The sequence below is a fragment of the Oncorhynchus masou genome, chromosome 11, assembly GCF_036934945.1.
Source record: "Oncorhynchus masou masou isolate Uvic2021 chromosome 11, UVic_Omas_1.1, whole genome shotgun sequence".
Classification (NCBI taxonomy): domain Eukaryota; kingdom Metazoa; phylum Chordata; class Actinopteri; order Salmoniformes; family Salmonidae; genus Oncorhynchus; species Oncorhynchus masou.
Window position 1 is genome coordinate 8,324,119 of NC_088222.1, and position 14,833 is coordinate 8,338,951.

The window sequence follows — 14,833 nt, forward strand, 5'->3', positions numbered from 1 at the left end:
ACAAAGGCTGTAGGTTATGATTTGTCCTTTCTTTAAATGTCAACATTGAAATGTAGCACATCGTATGGTAGGCAATTTATATTACGTAACATTTCATGCGCAAGGCTAACGGCGTGTTGACCGAAGCTCCGGTGTGCAGGTGGAGTTAAACATGTTCAGATGGGGTGGAGTTAATTGTTGCTGGCGCAGAAAGAAAAAACGTGACAATCAATTGAACTTTGAAACTTGAAGCAAACAGACAGAATGGCTACCGATTTTACTCAGGATTCGGTGTTGCACTTTCTCCAATTCAAGGGTGGGAGAGTGAAGAACTCGGACCTGTTGGCTCACTTCAAAACGTTCCTACGCGACCACGAGAACCAGACGTACAACCGGCAACTGTTTAAAACGTTTGTGAACTCGGTGGCTGTGGTGAAACCAGAGGAGGGAGTATCATACGTTGTGCTAAGGAAGAAATGTCTGGGGCAGGTTGCTGGAGACATCGCCGCCGCATACCACTCACCAAAGTCTCGCGCTAGACAACAACCGGCGAGACCGAGGGAGAGAGACCAGTCACCGAGAGCTCCGGTAAACCGAAACCAGCAGAGAGGTCAGAAGGGACTGATTGAGACGCACTTTCATGAATTACACGTTCCACCAGGCGACACCAACCAACTCACCGACAAGGTATTAGCCTCGGCTGGAATTGTCAACAACAACAACAATGTGGAAACAACTATCAATTACGAAAAGCCTATCCAATGCTCCTCGCCACATGTGCCAGACCATGCCTCACCTCCTATATACAACAGAGACGCACCATTCCTCCCATTGTACAATGCAGCAATATCAAAGTGCCCAGAAGATGGGAGTGGTCAAAGCTTTGAAGCAGAATGGGAACTGAATCACAAAGGTATTTACATCAACGGTTCCAAACTTGGCCAGCAGTCCAAAGAACCAAAGAGGAAGAGGTCCTATCCGCCCCCTCAGTTCCTATACACAGAGGTGAAACCTCCAGCTTCTCACCTAACACTGGTGCAACAGAATGCAGTGCAGCCACAGAGGAAAGGTTCTGAAGCTGACCACGGAAGGACAGCTCCAGCATGGCCACTGCTCACCACTCTAGAGCATGCCAGCTCCTCTCCTTGTTTATCTGATGGCTACGGTCCTCCTGCTGCTCCACTCGCTCTACTGACCCCTGACCCCCAGTTGACGCGGAGTAACGGCAACTTGGATGGCAGTTACCAGCTCCACCATAGGATCCCACAGCAGCCCAGACCAAAACAAGATGGACTCCCAGCAGCTTCACTGCACGCTACACCTGCCTATCAGCTGACGCAGAGCAATGGCAGCCTACCTGTACAACAGAAGGATGGAGTCCCAGCCCCTGTTTCTGACATCCAGTATCCGGAAGAGGGAGGAGCTGCTGTTACCCAGTCCAGAGCCCAGACCCTGTCTTTCCCACGCAGCCTACTCCTGTACTCTGCCTACCAGGACCACACTGCTGGGTGTACTGATGGGTTTGGGTACCCTGAGCACCACCACCAGGCCAGCTCTGACTTCTCCTCCAGCCACAGCAGTCTCTCCCCAGCCCAGTCACTGGACTCCAGGGATGAGTGGCCCCAGCGTTCCCCTAGAGAGGAGTGTGCCAGCAATGAAACCCTCAGCTACCAGGTCCTGAACTACCCAGGCGAGCAGCAGAGGGTGAAAGTGCACGATATACTCTGCCGTGCTCAGGAGGCCAAACTGCTCTCTCAGATGCACCGCGCTGAGAGGAGAGCGCCCTGGCCTCACCATCACTCCACCGGTTACCTCGACGATGAGGCGAACAGAGCGTCGTCATGGCACCACTCCACAGGTCATCTCCATGATGACAATGGGTCCAAGTCCATCGAGTCCACCTTTCTTCCTGGTTCAGACCCCGAGCACCGCCTCCGAACCCCTGTTCGGCGAATCAGCAGCCGGTTCCGCAGCCGCATGTGTCGCAGCCTCGGAGCCGACCTGGACCAACTGTTCCCGGAGGACAGCGTCTCGGCACGGCACAACCGCCTCCTCCTCCTCTCCTCCAACCTCAGCATCAGCCACTCCTTCTCCACCCCCACCTCTCGTACACCCAGCTACAGAAACCTGAGGCGGGAGATGCACTCCGGGGCCTCCAGTAACAAGAGCCTGAACGGAGCCTCTAACTCTGGCGGCCATGACAGCTCCTACTTCCACTGCCACGATCTGGTCCCCCTGGAGACGAAGGAACATGACTGGCTGGTGAAGGGCGCCACTGGGACCTGGACCGACATCTACACCCTGTTCAGAGATGAACCCAGCCTCCTCACCAAGAGAGACTTCATCACTGGTTATACCATCCTGCACTGGATCGCTAAACATGGAGACCACCGGGTCCTCAACACACTCTGGTACGGAGTCAACAAAGCCGGGTTGAAACTGGATGTGGATGTTAAGACTACCTGTGGCTACACGCCTCTTCACCTGGCCGCCATCCACGGGAACAACAACATGATACGGCTGCTTGTTTATAAGTTCAGGTCTAACGTGTCCCTCAGGGATACCAGTGGGAAGAAGGCCTGGCAGTACCTGGGCCGGACCGGCCCCAAGGACCTGCTACAGATGCTAGGGGCCCCTCACTGCTGGACTTCCACAGGGGGTAGCTCCACACCCCAGTCCACAGGGCAGAGACCCACAAGGCCCGCTGCAACCTCAGCCATGGTTAAGAAGTCAATGTCCATCACTGGGTTCCTCAAGCATAAAACCCTAGTAAGGTTCCCAGCAGGATGGGAGGGTTCTCAGTCTCCCGAATCCTTTGTGTGAGAATAGCGTGAACTTCAGGGTGAGTCTGCCTGCTCCCGAGGGTGTGGCTACTGACAAGACCTACCACACAGCTCAAGGCTCTTACTAAGTAAGCCGTTTGGGGTCTTTACGACTTTGATTTGCCACTTAAAAACTTTCTTGGTTATTTCAAAAGTTTTTCCATTTATATAAAAAAAAAAAAAGTAAAAAGTAAAAACCTAATAAATGAATAAGAGGGTGGGATGATGTTATTGAGCTGTCTAAATTAACGTTTTGTGATTTGGATTGTGATGTGGCATCAACTATCACTTGTGAAATCCTATCATGACCCGAAAGCAATAGAATCAGTCATTAAGTTAGATTTCTTAAGGGATTGTATTAAACTATGATACCTCAGTATAATTGCTTTGCTATTTTGTTTATTGTGATGAGAAGCTTTTGTTTATTTGCTGCTGGGGGAATGACTTCCATTCTCGTGTGCTCGTTTTCAATGACCAAAGAATACTCCTTAAAAAAAATGAAATGTATGCCTGTTCTCTAACAAAAGTGTACTGTGTGTCAGGTGTTAGTGCTTAAGTGGGTTCAGATTTCAAGTGATGTGACCTGACTCTGGAATGTGGTAGTGAGAGGATTTCTTTTTTCTTTGTTCAAAGACCTTTCAAAGTAGCACTGTTTATTATTGCATCATCTGACTGGAATGAAATGTCAGGAATCCTTCAGTTGCACCAAGTTGCTTATCTTGTACAATGTTGGAGGTTCACTCAGTATAGATTGCTTGGCTTTATTCACTTTTGATTGACACTACAAGGCATGAACAGTACTCGCGTGAACTGTTTTCTCCATGTGCACTTAAATCATATTTTTATGATACCTCATGTCCTGAGGTGCTTAAACAATCCAGACTGGTACCTCTGAAGCCATTTCCATGAAGGGATACATCGGGATTTTGGTAACGAGGCCCTTTATCTACTTCTCCAGAGTCAGGTGTCCTCTCTGTGTCCAGTATTAAGGAACTTAGAGGTTGTAGTTCTGTGAGCCAATGCTAACTAGCATTAACGGAATGACTGGAAGTCTATGGTAACTGCTAGCACGCTAGTAGAAGTATCCCTTTAAAGCACTCTTATTTATTTTGTCTCCAACACTACTGTTGTTGATTTAAATTAAATGTTAACCTGTGTTAAAATTGAACTTGCAGAGAGAGTGCTAACGAAGGCTAATTTACAAATGGAAAATTATTCCCTATATAGTGCACTACTTTAGATCAGAGCCCTATGGAACCCTATTCCCTATATAGTGCACTACTTTAGACCAGAGCCCTATGGAACCCTATTCCCTATATAGTGCACTACTTTAAACCAGAGCCCCATGGAACCCTATGCCCTATATAGTGCACTACTTTAGACCAGGACATAGGGAATAGGGTGCCATTTGGGGGGGACAGCCTAATACTCAACTTACATTTGTTTTGCTCTTAATGGGAAAAAAACAAAACAAAATATATATATTGTCACTGGGTGTGAATGGGAGGCTGCAGTTATATCAAGCATTGTATTGTATAACCTGTTAGATATGTCTACAGCTTTCCTTTTCTATGAATAAAAAGCATACCATTGTATATTAACTGCTATAGTTGTTAGCATTTCTTCAAAGATTATTGTCAACACATAGATGTTTGTGTCACCTCTGCTGTTAACTGTTGTAGCATGGGCTCTCACCTCTACTGCACTGCATCTACAGTCCCTGGTTCGAATCCAAGCTGTATCACATCCGTCCATAATTGGGAGTCTCATAGGGCGGCACACAATTGGCCCAGCGTCGCCGAGGTAGGCCGTCATTGTAAATAAGAATTTGTTCTTAACTGACTTGGTCTAGTTAATTTAGGTCAAACACCCCTGTGATCTGATTCCTGTCAACAACCAAGACCTCGTTCAGTGGACAAACCTGGAATTTTGCAGATAGAAACATCATGAAAAGAGCAGACATGATTTACCCTACATGTCCGAGAGGCATGTCTGTTCTACAAAACTCATTTCTATCTGAACGTTCCACAATGTTGTCTCATGCTGAACGCAGACCTAAACAAGCATGTTTCTTTTGACTATTTCTCTCGACCTGTAATACAACAGGCAGGTAGGAGAGAATTATAGGGATAGTCTATTGGTTTTCTTACCCTGTAGGAGTCTATGGACCTGGTATGACAGCAATCCATGCTTTGGTTTCGGGCTCTATTCAATCCGCTTCGCTGAAGTTCAGCATTACAGCGTGATTGACATTTAAAGGCAATGTTTCCGCGATAGCAGAGACTGCATTCACGATAAATGCTGCATCATGTTCAATTAATCGATAAGTGACTTCATTGATCTTCACAATCAATTTGAGATACATTTGGATGATTTAGAAATTATGCGTGCATTTTTTTTTTTGTGTGTGTAATTTGGGTGAAATATCCCTTTAACAGTGGAAGGAATGATGAGAATGTTATGACAAGTCCTACCAGCACTCGGACACTGCTATGTTGAGCTATCATGTTACACTGGGTTAGTGTGCTCTCCCGAGGGCAAATAGTCCACAAGTCAAGTCACTAGGACAGTCAGTGGACCAGTCAACTTCTAGGATGAGGAACGTGAACTGCAACACACACTTCACACAAGCAGGCTGTTTCACATTGGCAGGCCCATAGGGCGGCGCACAATTGGCCCAGCGTCGTCCGGGTTTGGCAGTCATTGTAATTAAGAATTTGTTCTCAACTGACTTGCCTCGTTAAATAAAGGTTAAATAAATAACACTAAATGCAACGTTGCAGTATGACTTGACTTGAATGTCCAAGACAAATGTCTCTAGTCTGAGGGCCAGTCTGTTGGTGCTATCATGCCCACTCTAGCCTGAGGGCCAATCTGTTGGTGCTATCATGCCCACTCTAGTCTGAGGGCCAGTCTGTTGGTGCTATCATGCCCACTCTAGCCTGAGGGCCAGTCTGTTGGTGCTATCATGCCCACTCTAGTCTGAGGGCCAATCTGTTGGTGCTATCATGTCCACTCTAGCCTGAGGGCCAGTCTGTTGGTGCTATCATGCCCACTCTAGTCTGAGGGCCAATCTGTTGGTGCTATCATGCCCACTCTAGCCTGAGAGCCAGTCTGTTGGTGCTATCATGCCCACTCTAGCCTGAGAGCCAGTCTGTTGGTGCTATCATGCCCACTCTAGCCTGAGAGCCAGTCTGTTGGTGCTATCATGCCCACTCTAGCCTGAGAGCCAGTCTGTTGGTGCTATCATGCCCACTCTAGTCTGAGAGCCAGTCTGTTGGTGCTATCATGCCCACTCTAGTCTGAGGGCCAATCTGTTGGTGCTATCATGCCCACTCTAGTCTGAGGGCCAATCTGTTGGTGCTATCATGCCCACTCTAGTCTGAGGGCCAATCTGTTGGTGCTATCATGCCCACACTAGTCTGAGGGCCAGTCTGTTGGTGCTATCATGCCCACTCTAGTCCGAGAGCCAGTCTGTTGGTGCTATCATGCCCACTCTAGCCTGAATGCCAGTCTGTTGGTGCTATCATGCCCACTCATTGTCACTTTTGGGTTGACATCTGACAATGAGCTATGGAGCACAAACTGATCTGCGACCAGGCTATAGAAGGAGACAACAGATCTGGGACCAGGCTATAGAAGGAGACAACAGATCTGGGACCATGCTAACATGTCTCTTCAGGGACAATAAAATTGATCTAATCTCATCCACAACAGAACAGACACACCATGGCTGATGACATTATAGAATAGTTAGTCAAAGTACAGAAAGACAACAACAAAGGCTCTGTTTAAAAAATAGATTTATTTGTAAAACAAGGATCTTTTTTTCCAATCAGCCTCCGTTCTCCTACGCTTCGTAAAGCACGATTGATACATGGAATTTTGATTAGGAAAATCTGTCAAATCTGAGAATTCAGTTATGCTTCTGAAAAGCTATGAAGAAAAATATGGATGGCACCATTATTGGTGAAAATGGTAACATGAATATGTGCCTGATGCAGTATATTTGACTCAAATTAGGATAATATGTAGATGCTTTTTCTCTCAAAAGGACACAACCATATCAATAGTACATTTTGGGGAGGGAAAACAAGCATGGGGTCACAGGACTCTACACACACACACACACACACACACACACACACACACACACACACACACACACACACACACACACACACACACACACACACACACACACACTTCCCACTGGGCAAAAACGGGTTGAATCAAGGTTGTTTCCACGTCATTTCAACCCAACAAATCAATGTGATGATGTTGAATCAACGTAGAAAACAGATTAGATTCGCAAAAAGTCATCAACAAAAGGATATTTAGTCTCGTTTTTTTCACCCAACTTTTAACCTAATTCCAATGACATGGTGAAAAGTTGAGTTGAATTCACAAATTCTAGAACATTACATCATCATGACATCATCTTGCCTTCTCTGAGAGAAATCACATTTGTTTTAAAATGTTTTTGTTTGTTTGTTTGTCATCTACATATTAAAAATCATAAGAGGTTAGCAGACACCATATGTACAGCCACTTGCATTCCTTTTTTGTTGTTGAATAATATAAATAATTATAGCAGTTGTTGTCAATGTCATGGTAGCTTTTATCACAAACTATCATTTTCGAGTCTGAATTAGAAGTGTTTGAAGCATAATATTGCCTTAGATTGTGACTACATATTAATATGTGTGAGAGCGTGCTATTATGTTGGTAAAGAAAACAGGCCTATTTGATTTGATTTGAACATTTCAGGTCTGGTTCCTCCTGACCAATAGGAACAGAATGAGAAATAGAAGCCATTCTAGTTCTGGGATTCTGACCATTCTGACCAATCAGTAGTTAAACTGCCCCAAAAAAAGTGCTCAGCTGTAGTGATATACAAACGTAAAGGCAGTAGTAATATTATAAATATATGGGGAATAACATTTCTTGACAGGAAGTTGTACATCCACCATCGTTACTCTCAAAGCTTTGAACCACTCGTATGAATACAACTAGGTACCTCAACAGTGTATTGAATCAACCGAAGACATGCTGAGTGGCCAGTCAGAATACAGATATGTGAAAAAGCTTGAGTAACATAGGAAGCATAAATAGAGGCACAAGAATGCATCGATCATGAACGCAGTCTGTCTGAATGCAGTCTGTCTGCCTGTCTGTCTGAATGCAGTCTGTCTGCCTGTCTCTCTGAATGCAGTCTGTCTAAATGCAGTCTGTCTAAATACAGTCTGTCTGCCTGTCTCTCTGAATGCAGTCTGTCTGCCTGTCTCTCTGAATGCAGTCTGTCTGCCTGTCTGTCTGAATGCAGTCTGTCTGCCTGTCTCTCTGAATGCAGTCTGTCTGAATGCAGTCTGTCTGCCTGTCTGTCTGAATGCAGTCTGTCTGAATGCAGTCTGTCTGCCTGTCTCTCTGAATGCAGTCTGTCTGCCTGTCTCTCTGAATGCAGTCTGTCTGCCTGTCTGTCTGAATGCAGTCTGTCTGAATGCAGTCTGTCTGCCTGTCTCTCTGAATGCAGTCTGTCTGCCTGTCTCTCTGAATGCAGTCTGTCTGCCTGTCTGTCTGTCTGCCTGTCTCTCTGAATGCAGTCTGTCTGCCTGTCTCTCTGAATGCAGTCTGTCTGCCTGTCTGTCTGAATGCAGTCTGTCTGAATGCAGTCTGTCTGAATGCAGTCTGTCTGCCTGTCTCTCTGAATGCAGTCTGTCTGCCTGTCTCTCTGAATGCAGTCTGTCTGCCTGTCTGTCTGAATGCAGTCTGTCTGAATGCAGTCTGTCTGCCTGTCTCTCTGAATGCAGTCTGTCTGCCTGTCTCTCTGAATGCAGTCTGTCTGAATGCAGTCTGTCTGCCTGTCTCTCTGAATGCAGTCTGTCTGCCTGTCTCTCTGAATGCAGTCTGTCTGAATGCAGTCTGTCTGCCTGTCTCTCTGAATGCAGTCTGTCTGCCTGTCTGTCTGAATGCAGTCTGTCTGTCTGTCTGCCTACTTGTCGGTCTACTGGTCTGTCTGTCTGTCTGTCTGTCTGTCTGTCTGTCTGTCTGTCTGTCTGTCTGTCTGTCTGTCTGTCTGTGCCTGCCTGTCTGTCTGCAACAAGGGGACAGACCGACAGACATCCTTCCTGCTTCATATAGAGCAAAACTGCATGAACTGTATCTCTCTCTTCAACCAAGTACTGTCGTATCTTACTCGCCAGACTCATGGTGCTTCTCCCACTGAGCCAGAGACACAGCAACTGTAGGAGTGACCAGGAGCAGTGTTGTTGTTGGGGTGATGTCACAGTGATGTCACAGTGGTGGAGCGGACTGTTTGGGTAGGACCAAGGTTAGGGCTGGGAGCTCTAAGGTTAGGGCTGGGAGCTCTAAGGTTAGAGCCGAGGCTGGGGTTCAACCCAGGGATAGGTGAGTGGGGCTGGGCCTGATGATCCCCTGGAGAGATACTCTCAGCCAGCCTGCTGAGCTGTTCATCCCACTGCTTAAGGAGCTCATCCAGGTGTCTCTGGCGGATCAGCAGGGCTGGTTTCATACAGACGAAGTGCTGGTAGTCTCTAAGCTGCGGCCCAGTCAGGTACCCACCCAGGATGTCCAGAACCACACGCTCCCGCCGGTCCAGATTCTCCTTCAGCTCCCTGGCATCCTCGTGCTGACTACACAGCTGCCTGCGCTTCTGCTGTAAGGACTCCTGAGTTAACACAGATATATAGATTATTAAAGACATCCTGTCTGCTGTAAGGACTCCTGAGTTAACACAGATATATAGATTATTAAAGACATCCTGTCTGCTGTAAGGACTCCTGAGTTAACACAGATATATAGATTATTAAAGACATCCTGTCTGCTGTAAGGACTCCTGAGTTAACACAGATATATAGATTATTAAAGACATCCTGGTGCCGACGACACAGATTCCCGAGGGCAGAGAGAGACTGTTAGTGATAGGTGAATAGAGTCTTTACACAGAGAGACTCCTGGTTAAACTAGAGGAGACCCCTGAGGGGAGAGAGATAGAGGGGATGTGGGTTCGTAAATACACACAGACACTATGATCTGGCACCACCTAGTGGCCATCATGTGACACATCTACATAACCATGTTCATCATGAATGAGATAGGACACCAGTGGAGGAAACTAGATTAGTAAAAGCCTTGATAACACATGATGACATTTGAGTAAAGTACAGCAACCCAGGCTGAACGACAAACTCTCTCAGGAGGTCAGAATAGAAGGTCGCAGGAATCAATCCGTGTCTCAGAGGGGAGGAGCCCTGTCGTCCCTAGTGACGGAAGTAAAATCACATTTTAACACCGTCGCGTTCCTTCGTTAAGGGAGCGAGGCTGAGGTAGCACCATGATGTCCTCGCTCCTGAACACAGCCAAACACAAGACGAGTGTAAGGCTTGATAAAAAGCCCAGGCTCTGTCAGAACATCCTGTAGACCAACAAGCTGTCTGCCGGTCTGTGACCTCATTCAATACCACAATATGAGACAGACTGTCTGGAGCGAAGTGTGATTCCCTGGAAGTCGAGGAGGTCGGAGGTATCTTTCAAATGCACATCTTCATCTCAGCGAGACCAGGCTGGTAGAATACAAGGGACCCTAAAAATAGTCTGCGGTATTAGGGGTCTCCTTCACACTGTGATTCTCAGACTGTAGTATGTAGAGTGGAGTGTCTTCACCCTCTTCTGTGCTGTTATGTTTGTAGTGTAGTGTTAGTGTAGTGTAGTGTAGTGTTAGTGTTAGTGTAGTGTAGTGTTAGTGTAGTGTAGTGTTAGTGTAGTGTAGTGTAGTGTTAGTGTAGTGTTAGTGTAGTGTTAGTGTAGTGTAGTGTTAGTGTAGTGTAGTGTTAGTGTAGTGTAGTGTTAGTGTAGTGTTAGTGTAGTGTTAGTGTTAGTGTAGTGTTAGTGTAGTGTTAGTGTAGTGTAGTGTTAGTGTAGTGTTAGTGTAGTGTAGTGTTAGTGTAGTGTAGTGTTAGTGTAGTGTAGTGTAGTGTTAGTGTAGTGTTAGTGTAGTGTTAGTGTAGTGTTAGTGCAGTGTTAGTGTAGTGTTAGTGTAGTGTTAGTGTTAGTGTAGTGTTAGTGTAGTGTTAGTGTAGTGTAGTGTTAGTGTAGTGTTAGTGTAGTGTTAGTGTTAGTGTAGTGTTAGTGTAGTGTTAGTGTAGTGTTAGTGTAGTGTAGTGTAGGTGTAGTGTAGTGTTAGTGTAGTGTTAGTGTAGTGTAGTGTTAGTGTAGTGTTAGTGTAGTGTAGTGTTAGTGTAGTGTAGTGTTAGTGTAGTGTAGTGTTAGTGTAGTGTAGTGTTAGTGTAGTGTTAGTGTAGTGTTAGTGTAGTGTAGTGTTAGTGTAGTGTTAGTGTAGTGTAGTGTTAGTGTAGTGTAGTGTTAGTGTAGTGTAGTGTAGTGTTAGTGTAGTGTAGTGTTAGTGTAGTGTTAGTGTAGTGTTAGTGCAGTGTTAGTGTAGTGTTAGTGTAGTGTTAGTGTTAGTGTAGTGTTAGTGTAGTGTAGTGTTAGTGTAGTGTAGTGTTAGTGTAGTGTTAGTGTAGTGTTAGTGTTAGTGTAGTGTTAGTGTAGTGTTAGTGTAGTGTTAGTGTAGTGTTAGTGTAGTGTAGTGTAGGTGTAGTGTAGTGTTAGTGTAGTGTTAGTGTTAGTGCAGTGTTAGTGTAGTGTTAGTGTAGTGTTAGTGTTAGTGTAGTGTAGTGTTAGTGTAGTGTAGTGTTAGTGTAGTGTTAGTGTAGTGTTAGTGTAGTGTTAGTGTAGTGTTAGTGTAGTGTAGTGTTAGTGTAGTGTTAGTGTAGTGTTAGTGTAGTGTAGTGTATTTTAGTGTTAGTGTAGTGTTAGTGTAGTGTTAGTGTAGTGTTAGTGTAGTGTAGTGTATTTTAGTGTTAGTGTAGTGTTAGTGTAGTGTAGTGTTAGTGTAATGTTAGTGTAGTGTTAGTGTTAGTGTAGTGTAGTGTTAGTGTAGTGTAGTGTTAGTGTAGTGTAGTGTAGTGTTAGTGTAGTGTTAGTGTTGTGTAGTGTAGTGTTAGTGTAGTGTAGTGTTAGAGTTAGTGTAGTGTTAGTGTAGTGTAGTGTTAGTGTAGTGTTAGTGTAGTGTAGTGAGTGTTAGTGTAGTGTTAGTGTAGTGTTAGTGTTAGTGTAGTGAGTGTTAGTGTAGTGAGTATTAGTGTAGTGTAGTGTTAGTGTAGTGAGTGTTAGTGTAGTGTTAGTGTAGTGTTAGTGTAGTGTTAGTGTAGTGAGTGTTAGTGTAGTGTAGTGTTAGTGTAGTGTTAGTGTAGTGTTAGTGTATTGTAGTGTGTAGTGTTAGTGTAGTGTTAGTGTAGTGTTAGTGTAGTGTTAGTGTAGTGTTAGTGTAGTGTGTGTTAGTGTAGTGCAGTGAGTATTAGTGTAGTGTAGTGTTAGTGTAGTGTAGTGAGTGTTAGTGTAGTGTTAGTGTTAGTGTAGTGTTAGTGTAGTGTTAGTGCAGTGTAGTGTTAGTGTAGTGTTAGTGTAGTTTAGTGTAGTGTTAGTGTAGTGTTAGTGTAGTGTTAGTGTAGTGTTAGTGTAGTGTATTGTAGTGTGTAGTGTAGTGTTAGTGTAGTGTAGTGCAGTGAGTATTAGTGTAGTGTTAGTGTAGTGTAGTGTTAGTGTAGTGTTAGTGTAGTATTAGTGTAGTGTAGTGTTAGTGTAGTGTAGTGTTAGTGTATTGTAATGTGTAGTGTAGTGTTAGTGTAGTGTAGTGTAAGTGTAGTGTTAGTGTAGTGTAAGTGTAGTGTTAGTGTAGTGTAGTGTTAGTGTATTGTAATGTGTAGTGTTAGTGTAGTGTAGTGTTAGTGTAGTGTTAGTGTAGTGTTAGTGTTAGTGTAGTGTTAGTGTAGTGTAGTGTTAGTGTAGTGTTAGTGTAGTGTAGTGCAGTGAGTATTAGTGTAGTGTTAGTGTAGTGTAGTGTTAGTGTAGTGTAGTATAGTGTTAGTGTAGTGTTAGTGTATTGTAATGTGTAGTGTAGGTGTAGTATAGTGTTAGTGTAGTGTTAGTGTAGTGTAGTGTAGTGTTAGTGTAGTGTTAGTGTAGTGTTAGTGCAGTGTTAGTGTAGTGTTAGTGTAGTGTTAGTGTTAGTGTAGTGTTAGTGTAGTGTAGTGTTAGTGTAGTGTAGTGTTAGTGTAGTGTTAGTGTAGTGTTAGTGTTAGTGTAGTGTTAGTGTAGTGTTAGTGTAGTGTTAGTGTAGTGTAGTGCAGCGTTAGTGTAGTGTAGTGTAGTGTAGTTAGTGTAGTGTTAGTGTAGTGTTAGTGTAGTGTAGTGTTAGTGTAGTGTTAGTGTAGTGTAGTGTTAGTGTAGTGTAGTGTTAGTGTAGTGTAGTGTTAGTGTAGTGTTAGTGTAGTGTTAGTGTAGTGTTAGTGTAGTGTAGTGTTAGTGTAGTGTAGTGTTAGTGTAGTGTAGTGTAGTGTTAGTGTAGTGTAGTGTTAGTGTAGTGTTAGTGTAGTGTTAGTGCAGTGTTAGTGTAGTGTTAGTGTAGTGTTAGTGTTAGTGTAGTGTTAGTGTAGTGTAGTGTTAGTGTAGTGTTAGTGTAGTGTTAGTGTAGTGTTAGTGTTAGTGTAGTGTTAGTGTAGTGTTAGTGTAGTGTTAGTGTAGTGTTAGTGTAGTGTAGTGTAGGTGTAGTGTAGTGTTAGTGTAGTGTTAGTGTAGTGTTAGTGTTAGTGCAGTGTTAGTGTAGTGTTAGTGTAGTGTTAGTGTTAGTGTAGTGTAGTGTTAGTGTAGTGTAGTGTTAGTGTAGTGTTAGTGTAGTGTTAGTGTAGTGTTAGTGTAGTGTTAGTGTAGTGTAGTGTTAGTGTTAGTGTAGTGTTAGTGTAGTGTAGTGTATTTTAGTGTTAGTGTAGTGTTAGTGTAGTGTAGTGTTAGTGTAATGTTAGTGTAGTGTTAGTGTTAGTGTAGTGTTAGTGTAGTGTAGTGTTAGTGTAGTGTAGTGTTAGTGTAGTGTAGTGTAGTGTTAGTGTAGTGTTAGTGTTGTGTAGTGTAGTGTTAGTGTAGTGTAGTGTTAGAGTTAGTGTAGTGTTAGTGTAGTGTAGTGTTAGTGTAGTGTTAGTGTAGTGTAGTGAGTGTTAGTGTAGTGTTAGTGTAGTGTTAGTGTTAGTGTAGTGAGTGTTAGTGTAGTGTAGTGAGTATTAGTGTAGTGTAGTGTTAGTGTAGTGAGTGTTAGTGTAGTGTTAGTGTAGTGTTAGTGTAGTGAGTGTTAGTGTAGTGTAGTGTTAGTGTAGTGTTAGTGTAGTGTTAGTGTATTGTAGTGTGTAGTGTTAGTGTAGTGTTAGTGTAGTGTTAGTGTAGTGTTAGTGTAGTGTTAGTGTAGTGTGTGTTAGTGTAGTGCAGTGAGTATTAGTGTAGTGTAGTGTTAGTGTAGTGTAGTGAGTGTTAGTGTAGTGTTAGTGTTAGTGTAGTGTTAGTGTAGTGTTAGTGCAGTGTAGTGTTAGTGTAGTGTTAGTGTAGTTTAGTGTAGTGTTAGTGTAGTGTTAGTGTAGTGTTAGTGTAGTGTTAGTGTAGTGTATTGTAGTGTGTAGTGTAGTGTTAGTGTAGTGTAGTGCAGTGAGTATTAGTGTAGTGTTAGTGTAGTGTAGTGTTAGTGTAGTGTTAGTGTAGTATTAGTGTAGTGTAGTGTTAGTGTAGTGTAGTGTTAGTGTATTGTAATGTGTAGTGTAGTGTTAGTGTAGTGTAGTGTAAGTGTAGTGTTAGTGTAGTGTAAGTGTAGTGTTAGTGTAGTGTAGTGTTAGTGTATTGTAATGTGTAGTGTTAGTGTAGTGTAGTGTTAGTGTAGTGTTAGTGTAGTGTAGTGTTAGTGTAGTGTTAGTGTAGTGTAGTGTTAGTGTAGTGTTAGTGTAGTGTAGTGCAGTGAGTATTAGTGTAGTGTTAGTGTAGTGTAGTGTTAGTGTAGTGTAGTATAGTGTTAGTGTAGTGTTAGTGTATTGTAATGTGTAGTGTAGGTGTAGTATAGTGTTAGTGTAGTGTTAGTGTAGTGTTAGTGTATTGTAGTGTGTAGTGTAGTGTATTGTGGTGTATTGTGGTGTAGT

The 14,833-nt window shown here is 43.8% G+C and overlaps 2 protein-coding genes across 2 annotated transcripts in view; one reads left to right on the forward strand and one right to left on the reverse strand.

Annotated features, from left to right (window-relative positions):
* The first annotated feature begins 169 nt into the window (after positions 1–169).
* On the forward strand, positions 170–4,402 carry LOC135548066 (ankyrin repeat domain-containing protein SOWAHB-like). The gene has a single exon (XM_064977302.1). The coding sequence runs from the start codon at positions 244–246 to the stop codon at positions 2,800–2,802; it is 2,559 nt and encodes an 852-aa protein (XP_064833374.1). The 5' UTR covers positions 170–243; the 3' UTR covers positions 2,803–4,402.
* Positions 4,403–6,587: 2,185 nt separating this feature from the next.
* Positions 6,588–14,833, reverse strand: part of LOC135548067 (protein Shroom3-like) — a 194,126-nt gene continuing 185,880 nt past the window's right edge. Inside the window, 1 exon segment of the mRNA XM_064977303.1 lies at positions 6,588–9,489. Within this exon segment, the coding sequence (XP_064833375.1) occupies positions 9,085–9,489 (405 nt within the window). The 3' untranslated portion in view covers positions 6,588–9,084.

Excerpts from the sequence above, each read along its gene's own strand:
- LOC135548066 (XM_064977302.1), top strand. The coding sequence starts at position 244 with ATGGCTACCGATTTTACTCAGGATTCGGTGTTGCACTTTCTCCAATTC.